The sequence below is a fragment of the Gallus gallus genome, chromosome 9 (assembly GCF_016699485.2).
Source record: "Gallus gallus isolate bGalGal1 chromosome 9, bGalGal1.mat.broiler.GRCg7b, whole genome shotgun sequence".
Taxonomy (NCBI): Eukaryota; Metazoa; Chordata; class Aves; order Galliformes; family Phasianidae; genus Gallus; species Gallus gallus.
This window is the reverse complement of record NC_052540.1, coordinates 15,463,682-15,488,607: the sequence shown is the minus strand read 5'-3', so window position 1 is coordinate 15,488,607 and position 24,926 is coordinate 15,463,682. Positions and strand designations below refer to the sequence as shown.

Genomic DNA, 24,926 nt, shown 5'->3' with positions numbered 1-24,926 from the left:
CGGGGCTCCGTCCCCTCCCCTCCCCCTTCGGCTTTGTTCCCCCTCAACCTCACTCCTGTCGGGATTCGGCAGTTCGAACAGCCCGTTCTCTGCTTTTAAATAACGAGATCACGAGCAACCACTGAGCATTCGTACCAGCTCCCAGTGCTGACACCTTATCTGCTTCGGCTGTGCTTGGGAGCTCTTGACGAAGAAGGAGCGACATGTTACCGAGCTACTGCTCAAGCACACACAGCAAACACACACACACACACACACACACACACACACACAACAACCAAGCAGGCCCGTATCACCAGGATGGTTTTTATTTGCTCCCTGAATTAAATATTGGCAGATACAGAAAACTCAGATATCATTTTCCCCCAACATTTACAAAGCTGAGTTTGCACTGTCAAAAAACAAGCAGTTATGCACAATCCTGGCAACGTGGTGGTGTGAGTGCACGCGATGGCCCTGCAGCATCAGTGTGGAAGAGGCAGTACACCCCCGGCCTCCAGCATCCAACGCTGTCCCTTCACTGACATTTGTGGCACTGTGGAACGGCCAAGTAAGGATCCTGAGTGGGCAGCTCCAGTGCGTATTTCCCCTCCCTCTCGTGGGGTTTTTTTCCATGCTCCTCCTGAAGGGGCAGAGGCAAGGTCAGAACACCCAACTTATAACCCACCTATGAACAGGAGCTGCTCCTGAAAGCAGCCGGTCCAGTCAGTTTCCCCAGAGCAACACAAGCGTTGCTGTGCTGCAGGAGGAGCCAGGCATCTCTGCTCTCTTTTTATCAACAAACCAACAGACACTTCTAAAACAACGTGTCTGCTAAGCTGGGGATGTGCAGAAAGGCAGATAGCACCTAAGATACAGCGTTTCACTGAGCAGTGTGCATTTGCTATTAGCCAACCCCTGCTGGGGGAGCTGAGTTTACACGATCCCCTGTTCTAAAGAAGGGGGAAACACATGGTATTACCAACTCCGCTGTGCAACCTTTCTTTAGATCCTAGCACAGCAGATGGCAAAAGGTTCTCCCTTTCATAAAGATCACAGAAACACCTTCTGGACTGCAATGTGCCTTGGGCATCCTAAAACAACTAACTGTATCTTCTCGAGGCACAGGAACTCTTGAATGCCAGTCCTGCACTCCAGATCCTAATCCACATGCTTCTACTTACCAACCTTGCCAGTGTCTCTTCAGCAGGAGTTCTCTTAGCTCCAGAAGCAATAATGACTCCCAATAACTTAGGTGTATGACCACTCTTCCACAACCCAAATGGTTTGATTTACAAGGGTGTTGTATGCATTTGCATCTATTTGCTCCCTTTGTATTAGTAACAAGGAGTTCCCAAAAGATAGCTTACAGTACACCGTGTATCCAGGCTCCACAGGGATTCTAGATGTCATTGCCTCCTGCTTCTCCCATATCGTTTTTACACTGTGCTGCAACCATCCAACATAATGTGCCACTAGGTGAGCAAGGGAGGCAGAGAGAGGAAGGGAAGTGGCAAAGTTGGGAATGCACAACACAATCAGTGATGGGATTGTCAGTCACTTTGATGTCAGGCCCCACATCTACACACCATGCACTGGCACTGATCTTGCCCTGCCCACTCAGCCCAGAAAGGCAGTGAGAGTGCCCCTTCTCATGCCAAGTCACCACGTCAGTCTTGGTCGCCATCAGACGACTCTTCTTCTGCCTCCTCCAGCCACTGGATGAACTTCTGAAGCTGCAGACAGAATGAAAAGTAACTGGGTCACAAGTGACAAAACAGGCGCTGGAAACACTCAACAACTATACTGTGCTGTTGTAAGTACTACTATTGCACATAAGAACAGATTCAGATTCAATGGATTCCTCCAATCAATCCCCACAACATTCTGTCAGGCAACAAAAGTGTGTGAGTTTTGCAGAGCTCAAGGGAGGAGAGATGACAGCAGCACCTTACCTAAGACACCGCAAGCTCTGCTGGGAGAAACCTTCTCCCTCATGGATTGCTATGAAGAGGCAGCCTGTTTTTACCTTGAGTAACCAGCTGAAAGCACTGCTCACCTATACTACAAGTTGACTTTGCAAAGACTTTAAACAAAGCTGCAGTTCCTCAAATATTGCTTTCTTCCCTTCCTCCTCTTATAGATCCATGGAGGACTGGAACAAGGCTCAGCCAAACTGCAGCATAAGATCCCGCCTGATGGAGGGGGGAAGTTATATGCTCCTTTGCAACACAAGCCAAATGAAAGCACTCAGTACTGCAAATGCTTAGAAATATATGCAAAGGGGGTGGTGAGCCAGGAACGAAAGCTTCAAAGGAATTGCATGGAGCCAGCAAACAGGACATTGGCCTAAAGCCCATTTCAAATGGGTGTTGGCTTAGAGAAAACCGTGCTGCTACTCCAGAAAGCACAAGCCACATGCTACTGAACTCACTAAAAACAATGCTCCCCTCCTCCTACCTCTATTCTTCATCAAAAAAGGATGATTACAGCAGAATGCACAGAAATATCCATTCTGGACAGTAAAGTTGCACTGTTCAGCATTCAATACACTGGTGCATTACTGGCCAACCATGCAACAGCAGCTATTCCACAGAAGGTGACAGTGGCATTGAACCCAACACTGCAGTTCCTTCTAGTAGCTGTTGCAACACACACACACACACACCCACACACACACTAAACTCCACACTTCTGGGACTTACCCTCTGGTTTTTACGAAGCTGCTTTCCCTTGTCAGATGTGTCCCGCAGAGAGAACCAGTTGAGAATTACATCTTCTTCCAGAATTTCCAGCTGGTAAAACGTCATCAACACCTGCATTGATTAGAAAAGAACAACAGGGCTCTTTATAAACTCTTTTGGGATGAGCTCACGTCCAAGCTCCAAGTCTGCATACAATTTACAGCTCCTAGCTCTATCTTTAACAGAAAACAATCCCTTTGTTTCATTTTGATTTTGATGTTAAAAATAACTGTTTTTCCCTATTAAGCTTTATGCTCTTGATAGCTGGTTGCTATGACACATGATGAGTCAAAGCTCAAGCCCCATCAGCTTCAGCTCTGTGGTTGCCCACAGCTCTCAAGCATACCCTGCAACAAGAGGCCACACTGGGTGTCATCAGATCAAGATGTTGCTTTGGTTCTCTTTTTAAAGCACTGAAAAACCCATCCACAAAGTAAATCAGACCTGCCCCAGGCTCCCTCTTCCTGACAGTTCTCTCTCTTAAAAGTGCCTTATGGCAGGTGTCAAAGCAATTGGTCTCATTTGACAGCTCAAACTCCTGCCCAGTGCAGTGAGGGTAAGATGCAATCATTCTTTCTCAGGGTGCCTTTGTGCTCTGGCAAAGCAGGCACTTTGCAGTTGATCTCCTTACGGCAGAGCACTGACAAAGCTGGCTGCTAGCTCCAAATATAAAGTGTCACTTCAATTCTCAGCCTCCAGGGAAACCCAGGCTCCTAAAACAATGGACAAATGCCAAATAATTGCTATAATTCAATGACATTTTGGCTCACCAAACCTCAGGGTCTTGGCTCTGATCCATGCTAAGTGCTTTGCCATTAGGCAGTAACCCTGCTAGCTGAAGTTATGATTACTCTTTTTTGGTAAACCAGGAGTTATGCAGACCTTATGAGAACTCTTGCAGAATAGACAGGGGTTTTCTGAGACACTGGTATGGGAAAAAAAAAAACTTACAATCTAAATCAAATACTCTCAGTCTGAAAGGGCAGAAAAAAATGTATGGACGAAATATTTGTAGGTAGGAATATATTGAAAACTCTACAAAGCAAGGAGATAGGTAATAAGTCACATGTCAGCTCCTCTTTATTCCCAGTTTCACAACTAGGTCAGCCACAATAATAAATTCGTTTCTTATTCCCAGCATTGCTTGTTTTGCACTCTAAAGTAGCATAAATCATTCACAGTTAGATCTCAGGCACCACAAGTAGACAAAGAGGTGAATGGCCTCGACTCTCCACACAAGGGCACCTAGGTTAGAAACTGCAAAGTAACAGCTCACTTCAGGCCTCATGCCAGTATTTAATAATTACCCTCAGCTGTGCTCAGAGTCATATGCAGACAAAAAAAAAGCAATTGTTACAGCTAGATTTTCTATACACACTCTCCAACTGAGACTCCAATTTTCTCTCCTCTGAAGCAGACAAGCTGATGATGTGAACAAGATGCATTTCATCACAGCTGCAGCAAAAACAAGTCCTCAGAGCTGGGAGCGGATACTCACTTTAGCTATTGATGTGCAAAGACTGTCGTGTTCCAGGAAGAATTCCTCAATGGCAAATAAGGCATTCAAGTGATCTGATGAACGTTTTATGTAGTTCTTAAACAGTGGGGTCCAGTTCTTCAACAGCTGCAGGGAGAAAGCACAGAAGTGTTCCTGAGCTACGAGATAGACGTGTGTGCTCAGCCCAGCCTCTCAGCTGTGCTGCACTGAGAAACTGACCCAGAACAGCGTTATACAAAACTCTTCAGCTGACCAGTTAATGTACTTGCCCTCCTCTGTCCATTAAACAGATGTCCGCACACGTGAGGTATAATAACAAGACCTGGTTTTACCAAACAACCTTGAGAACACGTTAGCGTTCTTGGTTTTGATTCCCTGACTGGAATACTGGGTTATCACAATAAATATGTTTAACAGAGCCTTCGCATCACTTCACAGCAGACTGATACAAAGGAGAACATACATGCTCTCAAACTTTCTGTCAAAAAGCAGCTCACATTTTAGTGGAACTTTCTTTTGAAACAGAAGAGCAAATAACAAAGAGAGAGTGCCAAGAAAATTACCAGCTTCCTTGTAAGCAAAGATCCATTTATTCCCTGTATGCACAATCCCATGTTGTGTACGCTTGCATGGTATTACAGAGAGGAAGGATCCTTACCAGAAACCTGAAGAGATGCACCATAGATGCTAGCTGCCGGGCAGTAGTGCAAACACTAGCCAGCTCAGCAATTACTAATACTTAGACCTGAGAAGCCCAAGCACCAGCTTGGTGAATTGCTAAAATTGCCTCCCCTACAACTTTTTAGACACTCTCACCTACATAACTTTATTTGATACTGCTTCAGTGACAACAGAAGCACAGCAACTTCAGCCACATTCACCCAAGGTGTGCCCACAGTCTGGGAAGGGTCATGTTTTCTGTACCATCTCCACCTTACAGCTTGTACAAGAGCCAATCAAGACAACTGGCAGACTTCAAATTGGGTAACTATTTCTCAGACCTCTACATCTCATCTGAAAAGTACCCACAGGCATATCCTTTACCAGATGGTCATTTCTTAAATCGTTGCAACACTTAGGAGCTTCATATTCAGGTGCCAGCACTTTAGAGCATATACTGTGGTTTCAAGTCCAATCATACATCATAATTATGGCACTTCCACAATTTCCCCATCAGAGCTGTCTGACACTGCTCCACCATTGCTCTTGCACAAACAACCCATCTTCCTTTAGTATCTCCTCACCAGAACTGAGCTACAAGGAGGGTAAGAAACGTGATTCAATTCTCCGAAGTTCAGTAGGCTTCCAATATTCAAGACTCTCACAGTTCAAATATTCCCATCTCATACAAAATAACTTTGCCATACATAAGCCGTTATAAGCAGATCTCAGCCTGATACAGCTACTGACTGAGGCCATTTTAGCTGCATAGCTACAAACTTCAGCTACATTTTCACTGCGTACTAACCTATACACCAAGCCAGTGCTTGGGATCCTTAAGATGTAAATATTAGTAACTCAAAGGACTGTGCTTCTTATTAAGCAACTACAGGTTGTTCACTGCTCTAAGAAACTTGGTGGCTGTTCCTTAAACAGGAGCATTTGGAGACTGTGAGCCTCACGTCTACGCCTAGGAAGGTTATGCAGCAGATCTTCCTGGAAGAGATTAAGGAGCATGCGAGATGTAGAGGTGATCAGAGACAGCCAGCACAGCCTGACTGAGGGCTGATCGTGCCTGATCAGTCTGCTGGCCTCCTATGATGGAGTGATGGCATCGGTGGATAAAGGAAGGGCAACTGATGTCAAAGGCCTTGCATAAGTCCAAATATATGACATGGTCCCACACTACTTCCTTATTTCTAAATTTTCCAATGCCTTGGAAAAGATCCTAGTGGGAGAGGAGAGCTCCCTGCTGCCCCAAGGATAGCACTTACGATGGATTGGAATCTGGTTCCTGGAATGCAGGTCCATAAAGACAACTATCAGTCCCTCTCTGATCTCTTCTACAAATTATACATTCTACCATCACACAGAAAATAGGCAATAACCAGAGGTACTGAAGTAGAGCTCCCCACACCTGCAGTCTGAGTTCTATCAAGCAGGTGCAAAAATTTCAGCTCATTTTTACTTCTTTAGAAGACAAAGAGGCTCACAAACTTGGGGAGTTCAAGCGGCTTCAGGCTTAAGAAAAAAAGACTTATCAACCAGGAAGTACCTCAGGCAGACTCCTACACACCAGAAGACAAGCCCCAAGAAGAGTCAAATGGAGCAGCACTCACAGGAAGTAATGCTGAGAAATAGTTCTGGGAGTCCAGGTTTGCATCCAGCTGCTGTAATGGGAATTCCAGAATCACTTTACTGAGCACCTGCATCATCTCATTCAGACTGATGTTATATGCATACCTGCAAGGAAAAAGGCAAAAAAACCCATTCAACAAACAATTCACAGAATCCCATCTTTGCAGATTGTGGTTCCTCACAGAGATACGGTGGAAGACATAAGTCAAATCTTCTGCTCTTGTTTTTTTTTTTTTCCCAGGTTGTCACTCTCCCCTCCTTCCCCATCTCCTCCCCCCAAAAAACAAACAAAAAACCTACCTCATGTTCACATAATAAAATCACCTTGCATTACCCTTGTGTAAAACCAAAAAGTCCTGAAAATTTGCTATCACAGAGGAAAAGGCTGCTGCAGGGACAGCAGCCTCATGTTTACTAGAGTGCTGCATGAATACTGTTGCGCAAAAGAAGGAAAACAGGTTTGTATTTAAGAAACATTAGGTAAAAGGCTCTCTGATTACATGTTCCAGACTTGCTGCTGTATAAAGACAGTAGACAAGCCACACCGCAGCACAGTTTCAGCTGCAGGCAGCTGGCTGAGCACTGCAATGCAAAGAGCAGCACTTCCTGCATGAACTTACATGAAATTGGTGCTAAGAATTGGCTTGCTCTCTTTTGGTTCATAGTTACTTAACAGTAATTCCACCTCCTGTTACAGAATCAGGGCTTAATGACTGAAAAAGCTACAGATGCATTAACACCCATCAACATTCAGTCATGATCTCTGATCTACATTTCTCCTTCTGCAACACTGGCAAAATTAATATGTAACAATCAAACATAGGTATCCATGTGAGTTCTCTTTCTCTATCCGCTGCCAAACACAACCGTTCAGGATAACATACAGTGTCTTCACAAGGGGACACTCACTTGAGAGAGTTGATTTCCAGGACCAGGTTGTCACAAGAAATGTTTTCTTCTTCACCCCTCTGTAACGTACCCAGAACCTCATTCTGGAAAACTAATAGAAGAAAGGACAGGTAGTTTGACAAGGAGGAACAGATTCTTCACACTGTTCCAAAGAAACCATGGTCTCAACAAAGAAAGCTTTCTGATATAGAAATCTATTTGCTCACGATGAGTTTGCACAAATCCACATCAAGTATACTTTAGAATAGTGGTATAAATCAAATAAAGGAAAAGGTCTGACAGGTATCATTGATCTAACCGTGCAAATCAGCACAAATCTATTTATCTTTGCAATCCTTCAGAGCAGTTTCTATTGTACTTCCACAATCAATCCTTTCCTATTCAGAAAAACTTCATATTCCCTTACCTAAAGACATGAATTCAAGGCTAGAATTTATTAATTTCCTTTGGGCAGATTTTTTTTAAGTGAAAAAGGTGAGTTTTTCTTTCCTTGTTTAGTCTGAATCCATTTCAAACACACATTAACTTCACAAAACAAAAAAAAAATAAAGCATATCTGCCAAAAGAGGCAGCTACTACAAGAAAGTTATCGAGTACAGTAGCAGTAAGCTTGTTCTCAACAGCCCCATCTCTCACCTTTGATGTCGTCTAGCTGAGGGGATGCTGCCCGGCTGTCTGGCTCCTCAGAGCCCATGCTCAGGTCGCTGTCTGACTCACTCTCTTCTTCTGAAAGCATAGCTGGGCCTGATGAAGAAGAGAAGACACAGTATTCAGTGCTCAAAAGCTGCAGTCGTCACGTGTGAAAAAGCAGGTGGTGCAGAGGATTCACAATTGAGTCAGCAACTATCTGTCCTTGCAAGGAGTATTTTACTTACAGGTCCAGATGGTTAGAATCGCTGCAGAGGGAACACTACAGCTGGCACTGGGACAAGGGGACTTTTATTTAAGAGTCTGCAGGCAGACAGCAAAGGACAGGGACAGAAGCAAACGCATCTCATGCAGACCGCTGACTCATTACAGAGCGGTGTCAGCACTCTGTCACTAGCTGGAAGAAAACCAGAACCCAGGACAGACAAAGCCTGTTCCCTCTACAGGAAGATCTGGTAGCCCATGGTGTGCCCTTCAGAGAAGGGACAGCTGTGTGCATTCATGCAGGTGAACCATCTTTCACAGAGCACAGGAACAGAGAACCTGGCCCATCGATTTCTATGTAACCTCTCATATCCACACCCAAATCCATTATCTGGAAGCCCGACTGCTTTGTGAACCCCAAAAGCCTTATTCTGGGAACCATAATCAGTGTTCCACTCAGCAATTTTGCCTGACACTGAAAGTCTGCCTGTCCATCCCCAGGTTAACCACACTAAACTCCTTCTCACCCCATAGACTCTGTCTCTGCTCTTCATCATCTTCATTTTTGTCATCTGCTTTCCAGAGATAGCCTCTGCCTTCTGAGCCTACATCCTTCTTGTTGTAACCTGAAAAAGAAAAAGCAATTAGAAGGTAAGTTTACCCATAAGCAGGTCCAATACCAGTGTATTTTGAATACACTGGTAAAATTTGCATACTACTGCTCCTAAACACCCTATATATCAAGAGGAAGCTGGAGTTCCTCCAGGTGCATACAGTTGTCAGCTTTTATCTTCCAAATTGCCTTGACAAATGACCATCTTAACCCCTGCAACAAAAGCAACATTCCACTGAACAGATCCCTCACCAGACTGGTAGGAACAGTATCTCACAAAGTCCTTGGACACGGTCCAGGTACAAGGACATACATCTAACACCTTCCTTGAATGAAGCATCTTTTTCAACTTCAGCTTAACGCCAGGAAAAATGGAAAACTGCTGAGTCCACACAGATTTTAGTGCTGGAATACTGAGGCAGAACACCTCACAGTCCAACCTCCACCAAATATCCTTTCTTGACTTACTGAAAGCACATGTCCCAAGTTGAATGCAGTGTTAAGTTCCTGCCTGCAACTGCAGAGTATAGAATGAGAAAAAGACTTCCAGAAGATGGAGGGTAAAGTCCTTTGTACATCCCAAGAGCACGGAGCCAGAAACGCTCGTACCTTTCAGCTTCACTTTGCTCTCCTCTTTGTTCACACCAGAATCATCACTGAACTGGTCATCATCCTCCTCCTCCTCATCTGGTGGGTGCAGAGAGATCACTGTGCCCTCTGAAAGAGTGATGTCAGGACCAACAACTACCTGAAAAATACATGCAACGTATCTCAGTGAAGTAATATACCGACTGCTCCTTTATCCCTCCACCAAAAGGGAGGATAGCAGCTCCCAAAATGCTATTCCAAGGGAGGGTCAGACAAACATAAATGAAGACAGCGCTGCTAGACCACATATCAAGCTATCCTAGCCAATGTGCTTGAAGGAAGAAGTGGGAGCAGCAACATACCAACACCTCTGAGAAAATGCCTGGAATAGCCCTGTATTCTGGTATGGCTAAGGAAAGCAAAATAGAAACAAACATAGGTCACCTGTGAGGAGAGGACACAGTGGGGTTTTAGCTTTACTTTCTCCTTCACTTCAGCTTCATCACAGATAACGGAATGGTGGATCTGCACATTATCTGCTACGTGTACTCCATCCCAGAGAAAAGCTCCATCCAAAGTGACTTCATCACCTGTTACACATCAACAAGTACAAATACTTTGAGCAAGGTAGACTGCTATTCTCCTACAGCAGTGAGTTCACTAGTAAGCATCTTACTGAATCTAGGACTAAATGCCCTTGAAGCATAATGGATGTTAGATGAAAACAAAAAAAGCAGCCCTACAGGCCTACATCCACTTCTTACCCAAAGCTAAAAGATCAGTTAAATCTCCATAGAGAACAAACAAGTTGACAATACCAACTGACATGGTGGTTTTGTACAAACACAGCCAAATCACAAACAGAAAAATAGAGCCAGAACTAGAAAGCAGGAGTACCAACATATCTTACAAAAACAGGGACAGATATCCTTTATTTGTAGGATTTGGGCAGGTGATAATTCTAGATTATTAAACGTTCTCTACTGCATTAAGCATTCTCTATTGCTCAAAAAAAATTCATTCACATTCAGTGCCTTTCACCTTTCAGTATCACTACCATACCCTGAAAATTCGTTCTCCCCAAGAAAACAAAGCTTTTCTCCTTTCTTCCCATTGGAAGTCCTTAAGTATCCAGCAGCTTTCCCCAGAGCCACATGCACTTTAAAAATAAAATCCCAACAACTCGTGCCCTCATCCGGCATGCCATGCACACCCCCCATGCTCATACTCACCTATCCTACAGTTCTGCCCAATAACACTGTTCATTATTGAGCAGTTGCTGCCGATGACTGTTCCCTGCCCAATGAGTACGTTCTCTTTCAGCATGCTGCCATGACCGAGGCTAACATCCACTCCCCGGTAGATGTTGTGTTTAGAATGGGTGTAATTCTGATTCTTGTCGTCAGTGAAGTTCATCTCTGGAGTCAAAGGATAAACCCAGCGCCTGATGATGTCAGAGCACACAGCTTCATACATTAGCAGGTTGCATATGTGAGCACCATACTCTTCTGTCGTTACGTGCATATGGATTTGGTTCCCCAGGATCTGGAAACAGGATATGTCAGAGGATTCTCCAGTCCAAGGTAACAGGATCTCCCTTGCAACTTTCCTCTCCTTACCTCCTCATTCACTAACAGACCACGCACAAAGTCATCCCGTGTCTGGTAGTCAAAATTGTCTGTGAAAAGCTCAGCCACCTGCCAGGAATAAAATGTAAGGAAGTAATGTAATTACAGAAAAAGTGGCCAGGAAAGTCAGTTAATTGATGGCTACCCAGCGGTTCTCAGAGAGGTGACCTATGTGTTATAGAAAAGTAATGCTCTTGCCTTGAATAAAGCTTTGATTCTTGCTGGTAGGAGTACTGACCTTCCCATCTCTTCCTCCTATCTTAGACTATGAACAAATTCTGTTTTTCAGAATAGGTAAAAAATATCTTTAGCCCCACCCAGCCTTGCTTTGTAGTTTTACTTCCAAAGCAAGGCTTGAGACCAGCCTTTTAAGATTTGGAGGAAATACTACCAAGCCTAAGTTGAAAAAACCCTGACTCTTAGCCTAACATGGTACTGGCTTTCAAGTACAAACACTTTCAAAGCATAGCCATCACCTCTGCTCCACAGACTTGACTTTACTCCAAGTGACACTGCTTACTTTCCAGCATGGTTTCATTTTGTCCACAGTTATTCAGTCTACTGATGCATGTACTGTTTAGCTCTGCCTGGGCTTGAGCATGGAATGGCACACAGACTGAGCTCTTGCAGTCAGCACAGCAGTGCCACAAAATCCTAGCACAGTCACTGAGCACGGCTTGGAGTTCTGGTTTCCAAAGTCAGTACATCAAAGGCACCCTCCACCTATCAGCAATACAAAACAAGAAATGCCAATTGAATTTTGGACCCTCTGATGGGCAGAACTCACCTGTGGAGAACAGATGCTGATGTGACAATCCAGTAAGTCATGGCGCACCTCAACATTCTCAATAGTGTTCTGAAACAGACTCTGAAAGAGGAAAAAACTCAGATGATATAAGTGTCTCACTCAGTACTGAACCCCAGAAGTATCATACTGATTGAATTCTTAAACTAGGTGCTGTTCTGGAGATCAAAGAAGCCTACAATCAACACTGAGACACAAACTTAGCAGGCACAGCTTGGTGCACACAGCTGTGCATCAGCCAGCAGGGACTGCCCTCATCCATACACAATGCAGTTCTCCAAGAAACAGCTTGTACATCAAACAACCCCTTTTCTTTCCAGAGGCTCCTTATCTTCAGTTGCTAAAAACTATAAATGTACAAAGAACACTAATAAATCAAAATGCAGTATTCATAGCTTTCATACCCCCTATGGATTTTTACAGGTTTTTTTTTTTTTACCCTTTTTGATTTCAGGCAATGATTTGTTCATTTGAAGGTAAAAAAAAAAATAGTCTACTGATCAGTGACTTGGGGATGAAAGTGCCATATATTCATAGTCTTAGTTCTGAGTTGAGAAACATCTATTTATCTCACTGGAGAAAATACCTCCACAGATGTTAGCTGAGCACTTACTACATTATTAGCAGAGCCCATAACCTTTCTAAGGAAACAGTACACACAGAAGAGGTAAGTAGTACTACAACTTGCATCTCCTGTAATTCCACCGTGTCGGGCTCAGTGTCGCTTAGAAATGGATTATGTATGGCAGTAGCATAGGAGCTCCATACAGTACTGTCATACACAAATCATCTGTCAACACAGATCATCCATCTCCCTCGTTTCATATAGCGGAAAGGATTCAAACTGAATTTTGAGAAATGTCTGCCCCATCTTCAAACACTGAAATGAGTCCCAGCACCATTTCACCAAAGCCTTAAATAAAGTTAAAGGAAAAAAAGTCAGTTTACCAAGAGTTACTTCCTATCACCTGCTCCTCCAAAAGAAGCAGCAAGAACAGTTTCCCAGCCCTCACTCAAGGAGGATTTCCTTGGGGTGGGCTGCTTCACTACTGCAGCCCTTTTCCACCCATCAGCTTCCAGACGCACCATAGGAAAGCGGAAGCGTTTCAGCCCCTGGGTTCTCTGATAGTGAAGGACACGGTTTGTGGCACTGTCCATAGCAATAACAATGTCATCCTCTTTGCACCTGGCATGGTGACCAGGTGAGGACTCCTTGAAAATCATCGTCATCACAGAAACATTCTTTTCCATCTTACGACGCAACCTGAACAAAAAAAAGAGGACAACTTCAAAATCACTCTCCAGACAGTTAGAGCCCAGACAAACATGAGTTTCTTTCAGCACCTACTTGTGCTCTTCCAAGGCTCTGGATATATTGAGGTTGGATACCACATCCCCAGTGACAAGAATGAAGTCAGAACGAACAAGGGACTTGGCATCAACATCTCGCAGCACATCGCCGAGGGAGCGGTACAGGTCTGAAGTCACAAAGCGCACCGTGTTGGGAGAGGTGTGGCGGCACCACTTGGATTTTCTGAAGGACAGAAATACATCCAAAAGGCATTAAAAGGTTATTCCTGTAGACAACACAGTCAGACACGGAGTTCCAGAGCATGGCACATCCATAAGTGAATGCACAGAGGACCTCATTACAGTGAGCCCTCCATCCACATGCTTAGACACATCATTTATGTGCAGCAGATGAACTGAAGAACATCAGACCAAGACTGAAGCTTATGGGGATTTAAGAAACTGGACTTCACTAAAAGCTAAGTTTGACAATGGAGAAATGAAGAACGTTACACACAGCCCAATGTTTTTTCTCTGAAAACAGTACAGAAAAGACTGCATGCTTCCCTTTAGCCTGCAAACCTACAGTAAGCAGAGACAAAGGTGCTGTCAGACACACCTGTTTCCATAAGCTTCATTACACATCAAGACAGGGCATAATGAAAGGGCTGGTACTGCAATTTACACAGCTAGCCAGGCAACTTCTGCATTTAAATGCAGTTCTCAAACACTCAATCATTTTAAAACACTGAACAACCACACTCCTGCACAGGAGGAATGGTATATTTTGAAATGTGTTCGGAGGCATTCCTTGAAAGGCAATAGCACATGGTTTTCAGCAGAAGGATCAGTGTAATATAAAACCTTTGAGGTTTGTAGGAGGATAAGAAGAATACGTTCCACAATAAAGCTAAAAAGGAAAAGAGATTCTTACTGTAAATGCTCTTTTATCTCAGCTGACTTCCAGCAGCAGAAAACAAAGGTTTCTTCTACTCCAGTTGCTGTTAGGAACTCCAAGGTATAATCAATCATGGCCACATTTGCCATAGGTAAAAGAGCCTGAGAGAAAGAGACATACAGAGAACTGAACAACGTACCTCAGTAGAAGAAAGTACCTCCCAGCTTCAGGACATAGCACTGTCAGCAGCAGTGTCAAAAAACCAAACAAAAAGCCATGAATAACTGCACTACCTCCTTTCAACCAAAATATTCAGAGTGGACCTAAGCAGTGAGAACTGGTTTCTGATGTTCTGTTGGGTCAGATCCTCACTTCACAATGGAAAGCATAAACGAGGTAAAGTTATCACATACAAAGCTCTTTAAGAGGATTTGAATGAGACTGGAAATAGAAGAAATCCCAGTATGCCAATTTCCTGACTCAGGCTTCAACTGCTACAAGAAAAACCTGTCAGACGTGAGTGATGAAGCCACAGGAATATGCGTGTCCAGAACACAAAACAGTAGGAAAAAGAAAAAAGACCCAACCTGATGCAAAGTAAGTATTCCCTTGTCTCGAGACTCAGTTCATGCCTTCAAACCAAGTCACTGATTTACAACTGAATGCTGTCTTACTACTCTTTAACTCTTTTTGTGATGTTTTGTTCGAGGCCTGATGCTAGGAGGATAATTATGACTACCACAAACGTTTAATTAGCAAATGAGCTCGGGCACTGCTCAGACCTAAGCTCTCCGGAAGGGCTCTTTCCTTCAACATACAGCTTTCTGATCCAGGTAACTGAAGTGCTTTCCCCATCCGTTTTGCCGTCCGTATTATTCCATCCATTACTGACACAACGAAGGCTTTTCTTATTTCTTTGACAACACTGCACGACCCGCCTCTCCCTGACATACGGCAAAGCCATCACCGCCAGCGCAGTGCTGCCTTCCTAACGGGGCCACGGTCCCTTCAGAAAGATGAGAACTGCCGGACGCTTCTGGGCCCGACAGCAGCCCGAGCCCCAGCGGGTACCGCGCACCCTCCCGGCAGGGCAGCGGGCAGAAAGGAGAGGGTTTCCTCACCCGAGGACGGTCTTTGGAGATAGGGAAGAAACGGCGGTTGAAGCTGTCGGCGACCAGCACGGCCTGGAGCGGCGGCGGGGGCTCCTCCTGCGGCTCGGAGCCGCGGGCCGCACCAGCACTCGCCCCACGCTTCGCGGAGCCGCGCGCCGCCATCTCCTCACGCTGCCACCGCTCCTCCTTCCGCTTCCGGTCCCACGCCGGAAGTAGCGACGGGAGCTCGGCGGGCTCAGAACGCGAGAGGCGTAGGCGGGCGGCGCGTGCGCAGTGCTCGCACCTCAACACGGCAGGGAACGCTCGGGGCTGCGTTTGCTATGGGTAGGCGCTTCGCAGCTGGCCTCGGCAAACCGCTGTGGCTGCATCTGAAGCAGCGTGGCCAGCAGGTCGAGGGAGGTGGTCCTGCCTCTGTGCTGGTGACACCTCATCTGGAGCAGAGCGTCCAGATGTGGAGCCCTCGGTACAGGAGGGGCACGCGCCGTGTCCAGAGGAGGGCCACAAAAATGCTCCCAGGCGTGGAACACCTCCACCAGGGCAGGCTGAGACGGCTGGGGCTGTTCAGCCTGGAGAAGGGAAGGCTTCAGAGAGACCTGATGAGCGGCCGGCCTTTCAGTATCTAGTGGGGGGTATAGGAAAGTTGGGGGCAGGCACTTCAGCAGGGTCTGTTGTGATAGGACAGGGGGAAACGGGCTCGAGCTGAAAGAGGGGAGATTTAAACTGGGTATAAAGGAAAAAAAACTACAATAGGTGTGGTGAGGCACTGGCGTGGGTTGCCCAGAGGTAGTGGGTTCCCCATCCCTGCAGACACCCAAGGTCAGTCTGGATGGGGCTCTGAGCACCTGGTGGAGCTGTAGGTGTCTCTGTTCAGTGCAGGGAGTTAGATTAGATGGCCTTTAAGGGCCCCTTCCAACTCTAGTAGATCTACAATTCTGTGACGTCCCTCCTAAAGTGCTTCAACATCAGCCTCATGCTCAGAAGTGAATTGCTGCACACAGTGCTTAGTGCAGAAGGCATACCCCTGCCTGAATCCGTCCTCTTCCACACCTGTGTGCTGCTCACTTAAAGCACTACTGTCCCTCTTATCAGCACTGGATGCTGCAGGACCTCGTGCTTGCTGTCCTGCACCCTACACTTGTGCCCCTCTCCCATGGCAGGTGTTCAGCTCCTGCTCTGCTTCCTTGCTGGCCTCTCCTGGCTCCTGGTTCTCTCACTTGCTGTAACCCACTCTGATGAGCTGCCCTGCTCTGCTCCTTGCTGCTCTCATCTGCCAGCATCTCTGTGCTCACCCACCTACTGATCAACAGAGTCCAATCTGTTCAGGACAGTTGCACCCGCTCCATCTGAGATAGGGCCCTTCCCCAGCATGAAACACAGCACACGCTTATCAGCCTGTGCACAGCGTGCTCTGCCTGTTCTGCTGATGGGAAAGGAATGGAGTCACAACTCAGAGTGACAGTGCTGTCCCTGTGTTATCATCAGCCTGAGCAACACCTGAGTCTGAGCAGTCTTCACTGGGCTGTGAGTGGGAAAATATAGTAATATATAAATGCAGCATCTCTTTCCACCAGCTGAATTGCATATCGAGGACTGATTTAATAGAAAACAACCCTTCTCTATCTCCTGAAGGACTCTGCAGTATTGGATATTCCCTGCATCTCCCTTAGTTGTTAAGATGTGGTGCCATCTGCCCCCAGGTACTTGTGACTGAGCCCCTGCTGTGCTTTTCCTACCTTGTGACTGAGTTGCTTGACCTTAGACAATGGTTTAAAATAAAGCAGCAAGGATGGACGCAGCAAGAAAATAAAGATGAGCTGCCCTGGAGAAATAAATTGTTCCCATTCTGTTCAAAAATAGGTGTCTGCATCCCCTTGGGAATTCTGTTGCCACAGCAAAGAAGCTAACCCTGAAAAAAAGCTCTCAGATTGTTACAGCTTGAGGAATTAACCAAGATGTGGATTTGTCATTGCCCGAGGGCAGGACAGCATCTTCCTTTCTGCCTCTGTAGCATTAAATGTATAAACAGCACCAGAAATCAGGTCTGATCCAGCCTGCACAGCCACTGCCCGTGTTGAGAGTGGGCACACAGAACTTGATGGGACAATCAGCAGATTATCTGTATAATTGCATCCTGTTCTTTGCAAATGAGGCAAATTTGAGGCAAATTTCCAAGATGTTGCCCTGGTAAATTGGCAGGAGCAAAGGAAGGCAAATCAATGTAATGGCTAATGAATTGAACTCAAAATCAGCCCGATAAATATTCCTCGGGCTTTGCAGGAACGTTTCCCATTGGTGTCAGTGAGGACCTGCAGGCCAGTTGCACTCACACCAAACATTTTCTGAAAGCAATATAATAGCAGGGCAGCTTTTAAAGTTGAAATTAGCTCATGGAAATTGAGATGAGGCTGTACTGCGTTAGACTGAATGTCCACCAAGCCCAATATGCTGCAATGGTTGGGCAGGAGGTGGAAGAACTCATGAACTATAGGGCTTTTTTTTCCCTACTCCTTCACCCCTTAGAGCATCACAGAGCAGCATCCAGCAGCTCTGGGAATGATGATCTGTGGGGATGCTCTCCCCCTGTGTGGGTAACTCTTTTTTCCCCCCTCTCTGATCACTTGGTAGCTCCCTGGCTTTTCTCTCCATGTAGATGCTCTATAATGCGTTGCTAAGCCTTGTCAGGCAGCTCCAGACCTGGTCCTATTTTAGACATCTTAGAGGTTCCATATCCATAGTGGAAGCTGTGTCAGGGGTTCCCAAGGATTGTGAGACTCACAGTGAGGAGGATGACAGGAGGTCTGTGTGGAGGAACCATGTAGCACAAGACAAATTTCCCCTCACTAGATGGCACATTCTGCCTGGTGGCCAACACATGTCAGAGGTGACACAGGGCACTTGGTACAGGGCGTCTGTCACCAGGTCTGACCTGGGCTTACTCACAGTGGCTGATGCTTTCTTGCCAGGTATAGAGAGGGGTCCACCTACCTGAGCTGCCCCAGAGCTGCTCCTACCCCTTCAATAATGAGCAGGTGGTGGGACATGCTCACAGCCTCTAGCCCTTCTGTGTGCCTGAGCAGCTCTGTTCCTGACTTGAGATTTGCATGAGCACAAAACCAAGTCTTGCAGGTAAAAAGAGACCTGCAGACCACAAGTAGGTCAGCAAAGGTGAAGCCCAGACTGACTCTGCCCTGCATCCCAACCATCCCACGCCCTGGGATCCAGCCAGGCTGGCAGCAGAGACATTGACTCACAGGCTTTGCTTTGTTCTTTGCTCTTTTGTCCCCTCTCCTCTGCTTCTCAGAAGCAGGTTTCTGCCAGATGAACTGCTGGGCTTCCTCCACTCTTAGCATCCTCCTGCTCCTTTGTTGGCAGCCTTGAAAAGTGGAGAAAAAGACAACAAGCAACCCAGTCAGCACCACCTGGGGTTATCACATACCATAGGATGCTGCTTGCAGAACTGCTTGGTAACTTTTTCCACTAGCAAGGTTGCTGGGCATCATTTACCTGCCAACAAGCAGGATGCACTACTGCTGCCACAGCTCCCTGCATCTCAGTTGCCCTCACCCTGACTGGGCTGTAGGGTATATTGCCCTGCATATATTTTAGCTGAGTTTCCAGCCCTTTACAAGCATTGCTCCAGACCTTGCTGCGTTCCTGCTTTCTCCACATGGTCTCAGTCAACAACAAACTCTTAATGTGGCTCTCGGGCAAAGCCTGTGTGATGGGATGTCCTGCCTCATCTCATAGGACATTGCTTCCATCATCCCTCACCAGCTGCTTTCCCAAGAAGCAGCAGCTTTGGGTGACAGTGCTCACATCCAGCTGACATACAGACTCATGCAGGTAACCGTGCCATACCTGGTATTCTTTCGGTACTACTGCTTGTGCTTGTCGCCATCCTTTGCTGATTCACCTTGCTGGTCACTCAGAGACTGATGGGCTCCAGGCACAGCAGGCAGAGGCTCCTCCTCACTTCTCAACGAGGACACTGTCTGGGGGAAATGAGTCAGCAGCCATCTGGCTTCAGCAGATGCTCCTGGAGGCAGCAACCCTGTGTGACCCCAGAGGCTGCTCAAGGCTGAAGAGTCAGATGGGTTTCCCATCAGGGGACACAACTAGAGCCACTACGGGAACCAGTGCTCCCAGTCACGGGGAGGAGGACTTCCTTTGCACAATACCAGGAGATCACTTTTGGGGAAGTGGTCGGAGCACATGAGTTGAAGGGTTTCCCCCAGGTTTTGTGGCACACCGGGGCAGAGCTGCCTCCTGTTTTCTCAGCTAACCCTTTCCTAGCTCTGACCCATGCAGATTCCTAAAGCAGAACAGCCCTTGCCAAGCAAGTGTGTGAAGTCAGCTCAGAGAGGCTCACCCTTTGGAATTGGAGCAGCAGCTGGTAGGAAGCAATCTGCAGGGTGAGCCAGGGAGAAAAAAAAGCATCTTCTTTGGTGTTACAATTGGAAAGATTAACACAGTAGAAGTGCAATACAGGACTGTAACAGAAAAAGAACTAGCACCAATGGAATGGTGTTACAAAGGAAAAGTGCTCACCCATCTCTGAAGGCCTAGGCTCACAGGAAAGTTTCCACAAAGGATGGATCTCCAAGCAGGGAACCTTCCCCAGTGGCAGTCAGTCCTTAAATGGGGTCTCAGAGAGGTGCAGCCAGGCTCCACTCCTTTTCTGAATTGCCTTCACCTGTACTGACTGGGCCCTTTCCCCAGGTGCTCAATCAGCGGTTCAGGCTGTGACTAAACAGTTACCATACATTTGGAAAGCCAAAGGGCTGAGCAAGACATGGAGCTTGGCAACCACAGCCTTGGGACTGAAGGGATTGGTAGGGAAAGGTCACGAGTGTTATGGGGACAGGGTCTGGGGTCGCTTGCATCATGAGAGGGGAATTTTTGGTGCCAAGTCAGGGCTACAGGGACAGAGAGGGAATTCCCTGGATTTCAAGAGCCAAGATGGCTGAGAAGCATAACAGGACTTCATTTGAAGAGCTGCTTGGCTGGCTCCAGCTCCCTCCCACCCTATGCTGTGTGCAGATGTCGCTCTGTTCTTGCTGTCTTGCTCAGAGCTGGGGCTGCTCCCCATCTCCTGTGCAGAGGGCAAGGTTTTTCCTCAGCTCTCAGCTCCTCCAGTGGAGGAAAAGGGCTCCTGCGGCACCCCCTTGGAGTTCAGCCCTGGCCTTACTTGGAGGGGATGCCGGGGGGAGAAGGAATCCCACTGCTGCCTGCTGCAGCCCCACATGCATCACTTTGGGAAGGAGGCAGCCCCACTTCCCAGGCCGCCCTCTGCCAGAAGCCTTTGATCAAGGCACAGCTCCCTGTGTGCTGCTCAGAGCAGAGCCCACGTTTCCTGTAACCCTTCCTTCCCTGCACGGCTGGCGCTCCGTGTGTATCAGAGCTCCCCATCTAAGGGGCTTCATGTTTCCACTCCGCTGCTCATTTTGGTTTAGAGAAGCTTTGTGTTGGGGCTGCCTTAAGATCTGGTGAAGGCGAAGGGGGACTTTCTCAGGGAGAGCTCTGCAGCCTGCTTCCATCACATCAAAGCCAGCGAGGGGTCACATTATCCTGACAGATGTTGTACACTACAGATCTGGTTACTGTACTGATGTTTCCCATGGAATCGCTCCAACACTTCTTTTAGTTTGTCAGGGATATATTTCAAAATATAACATTGCAGAGAAGCAGAAGGAAGCAGCTGATTGATGACCTTTTCCTGGTTGTGCAGAAGTGCTGGCTCAAATTGCAGCAGTACCAAAGAAAACAGAATATATGGAAACCAGAAAGAAATCAAATCTCTTGGGTTGTCCCTGGGAGCAGCTCCTCCATCTCCACAGCTGCAGCACTACTTCACGTGCTGGCTTTGATTCCCTAAAAAGATGTATAACTTCTATGTCTTTGCACCCTTTGAACATGGAGTGAAGCACTGGTCACATCGCCAATCATAACATTTGATTGCTATGCCTGGAAGTTATCAAACTTGCTTCCGGCTTGATGCTGTCACCTGAGATGAGAGCTCCGCAGGGCAGGAACATGATGCTGCATGCTTGGCCAAAGCCAGTGCTGTAGGTATGGAAATAAGATGAGCCCAAAGGCACTGCAACCGAGCTGAATCAAGTCTGATGTAAGAAGAGCCCAGATCCTGGATCCCTGCACACACAGGCCCAGCTCAGCTCCCCTCCAGCTGGTAACAGACACAGCATCTTACCCACAGGTGAGGCTGGAGTTCAGCCAGAAACTTGGTCTGAACTGTGCCTCATCTCTGTGTGCCTGCTCACAAGCAAAGTGTCCTTTAAACCAACTCTGCTGTCCTCTGTGCAAAATGCTGCAAAGGCACGGAGGAAATAGAGCAGTCCTTGGCTTTTTTGTACAGACGGAAGCATCGGCACCAGGATTCACAAGGCAGCACTTGGGGTTGTTCTTCCCCTTGCAGGAAGAACCGCTGTTATTCCTGAGCAGGAGCAGATGGTGGCTGCTGTTACCTCCCTCAGACAATGAGGTCTGATTGCTTGAAAATGCCAACAGGCTCTTTTCCTTTATTTCAGTTTTCCATTGGTTCAGCCTTCTGCCTTTAAGAGGAAGCCTGGTGCTGCTCACCGATGGGGAAGGATTTTCTTCACAGCAGTGGTTTGGGACCTTGTTCTCCTTTGCCTCCCTCACATGGCTCCCAGCAGTCATGTGTTTTTTGTATGGGAAACTGAGCCACGGGATTACATTGTGATACACATGGGATGATGGAACAGGCTGGTGGCTGAGCACTATCCTGCCCAGGAACTACTCACTGCGGGACACGGTGCTGGTGCTTTTCATTCTTATATCCCTCAGTGCTGTGCTCTCAGTCCTGGGGCCACGGCTGGGCCAGCGTCTGGTTGTCAGCATTAGGCTGGGCTTATTATCCTGAACACTGCCACTCCTTGAGCACCATCCCAATGCCTGTCCTGCAGCATGTGGCAGCACAGTGCTTTGTTTCCAGCTGACCTGACGAAGCCCTGATCACATGCAGCAATTTTCCTATCGGAGGCTGCAAAACGCCTGGGGACTGCATGTATGCAGAACGTGGGACGGGCATGTGACGCTGCTCCATTTGGCAAAGCAAACCTGCTCCAGACATATGTTTCTCCATTCTAGGATTTCTGTGGCTTTAACAAACAGTCCAAAGGTTTCAGACTGCTCAGGGGTTCTTCACTGGAAGCCTCACCTTGCCTGACCCATGCTGGGGCCCAGGCTTTGTCCCGAACCCCTGGGTGTCCCACAGCCCAGCTGATGGTGGGCCTTTCACTCTCCCAGTGATGGAAGAGGTGGTGCCTGCACTTGGGGACACACTGTGACCATATCCTGGGAGCCAAAGGGAAGGTCACACTTGCCATGTCCTGGTCACCACTGCTGCTGCAGAGCCCCGGCAGCTTCAGAATCAACATCCAGATCTGAGCACACTGTTCTGAGGGGCCGTGTCCTCCCCTCTGGGGTCAATGCTGCACCTCCCAGGTGAGAGGATTTCCCATTCCTACTGCTGCGGAGCAACCAAAGCTGCTGCTCCACATCTGCAGACCGTGGATGGCCAACAGCCAGCTGCAGGGTGCAGATCCCAAAGCCAAGTGATGGAGTCCCAGCCTCTGATGTTCATCCAGATGCTGCTCCGGCCTTTTACTGTTGCATTGTTTGGCCTTTCCTCTGACTTCATCAAGTAAGCAGCCACACAACCAGCCCAGGCTCGAGCCTGGCTTTTGCTCACCACACCAGCAAGAGCACACAGGCTCTGCCTCAACCTATGCTGCAACCCATGCTGCTGATTTCCATCGATTACTCATTAACTGTGGGTGTGGAGCAAGCTGTAGGAGACACACAGCTTGCTAGCATGCATAGATCTGCCTCAACCTCTGCTCTCTGGACAATGCTTTGCCCGTGGGTTGATTTTGCCCTCTGAATCATCAGGTTTGTGGAAGAAAGATCGAACCGGCAGCGTAGATATGAACTGCCTTGGACTGGTTTTGTGTGCTGGATTATGCTTTAAACGTTGCAACAGCTTTGAAAGCTTCTCTCTGTAAGCAAAAAGCGGGTTTATGTTGATTGCTGCTGAGCATTATTTCTATTTTACTCTCCTACAGTCCAAAATAAGCAGCGTATGAAACAAGATGGTGAACCTTCTCCGTGCTCTCTCCTGACCCGAATGCTGAATGACAGCCCAAATTTAATCCACGTGGTGCAGCATTGCACCTCTCCTGCACTCTGACAAGCAGAAGTGCTGCAAAAATAGGGCAGGATGATCAACATCTCCAAACCGTAACACCAAAAGGCGTTTGTTGCAGAGGCCTGGCTGTCTGGTGAAGGCGTTGGGGTGAGGGAGGCGGTGTCGGCTGGGCTGTGAAGGCTCAGTGCCAACCTGGGCTGCAGGGAAGGGAAGGAGCGGCACCGCTTTTCCTCCCAAACGCTGTCACAGCAACAGTAACATCAGGGCAGGATGGGTCACGGCCAGTCCCTCACTCAAGGCCGGGCTGGACCAGGCTCAGGGCCACCTGATGGAGCTGTGTGCGTCCCCACACGTGGCAGGGGAGTTGGACTAGATGGCCTCTGAGGATCCCTTCTAACTCAACTCTATGAGTCTATTTATGAACTCCTGCCTCAACCAGGTCCCCTCAGAGGAGAGGATTAACCTTTCCTGTGGTCCATCACAGCTGCCCTCACTGCACAGAACGGCGGTGCTGAGCCCGCAGGAGACCTTTTGTGACTTCTTGCTCGTGTGAACCACAGCCGGACCCATCAGATCCGTAACTCCTCCGACGTAGAACGCGACCAAACCCGTTCCTTCTTAAAATCAGCCGATCGCTCGTTATGCAACGACGTTACTACCGATTATCGACGCCTTTCTTTGCAGGCCTGTGCTTTCCAGGCGGCAAACCCAGCCCGCTGCCGGCCCGAACCGCTCGGGCTCGGCGGGCCCGGAGAAGGGCCAGCACGCAGCCCCGGGCCGCCAGCAGCGCGCCCTGCCCGCCTCCCGCACCCTCAGTGGGGTCTTACAGCGCCCGGCGGCTCTCGGGAGAGAAACGCGGCCCCGAGAAGCTGAACGTGCGCTGTGCAGCACGGGACATCTCCGTGCGAGGCATTTCCGAGCGCTCCGAGCGGTGGGACTGGAAAAGCGCCGCTCGTGAGGAGGGGCCGAGCCGCGGTGCGGTTACATAAAGCCCTTCAGTGAGGCGGCGGAGCGCGGCTGCGGGCGGGGCGGTGTCACGCGAGGACAGCGGATGTCGGCACGTCACCAACGCTGCTGCTGCGGGGGTGATTTACAGCCCTTCGGCGGGGAACTTCCCCTCTGCGCGGCCGAAAGGCTGTAAATCACCCCCGAAGCAGCAGCGGGTGGCAAAGCCAAGAGCGACGCGGGGCCCTTCGGCGGGCCCGGGCCCGGCACTGCGCGGGGTGCCGCCCTGCATCGCACATCACACCGCCTCGCATTGCACCGCGCCCGCTCCGCCGCTGCAGCCCCGCGGCGCGCGCCCCCCACGCGCGCTCCCCCCGGCCCGCGGCGAACGTTCCAGACCCCCCACGCTGCGGCAGGACCAGGGCGGGGCGCGGGAAGGGGGGGAGCGAGATGGCGGTCGCGCTCCCGAGGGATTCTGGGAAATGTAGTTCGTAGCGCGCTGCACACCTGGCGGAAGCGTGCGCGCGGAAGACTACATTTCCAGTGAGGCGCCGCGCGGGAGCGGCCGTCGCGGCCCCG

General features: G+C 48.2%; 1 protein-coding gene across 2 annotated transcripts; it reads right to left on the bottom strand.

The window, feature by feature from the left end:
• Positions 1–290: 290 nt before the first annotated feature.
• Positions 291–24,701, bottom strand: EIF2B5 (eukaryotic translation initiation factor 2B subunit epsilon). Of its 2 annotated transcripts, XM_046898842.1 has the most exons (18): positions 19,763–24,701; positions 19,073–19,206; positions 18,466–18,587; positions 14,139–14,263; positions 13,263–13,448; positions 13,001–13,178; positions 11,897–11,977; positions 11,101–11,178; positions 10,714–11,026; positions 9,926–10,071; positions 9,503–9,641; positions 8,808–8,906; positions 8,065–8,172; positions 7,429–7,519; positions 6,501–6,624; positions 4,222–4,347; positions 2,685–2,795; positions 291–1,715 (listed from the first exon to the last, which is right to left on the bottom strand). In XM_046898842.1, the coding sequence occupies exons 2-18, from the start codon at positions 19,110–19,112 to the stop codon at positions 1,650–1,652; spliced, it is 2,133 nt and encodes a 710-aa protein (XP_046754798.1). In that variant the 5' UTR covers positions 19,113–19,206; positions 19,763–24,701; the 3' UTR covers positions 291–1,649. The 2 variants fall into 2 exon arrangements, with proteins under 2 accessions (XP_046754798.1, XP_422755.3); XM_422755.8 differs by lacking the exons at positions 18,466–18,587; positions 19,073–19,206; positions 19,763–24,701 and adding an exon at positions 15,224–15,411.
• Between the last annotated feature and the right edge of the window lie 225 nt (positions 24,702–24,926).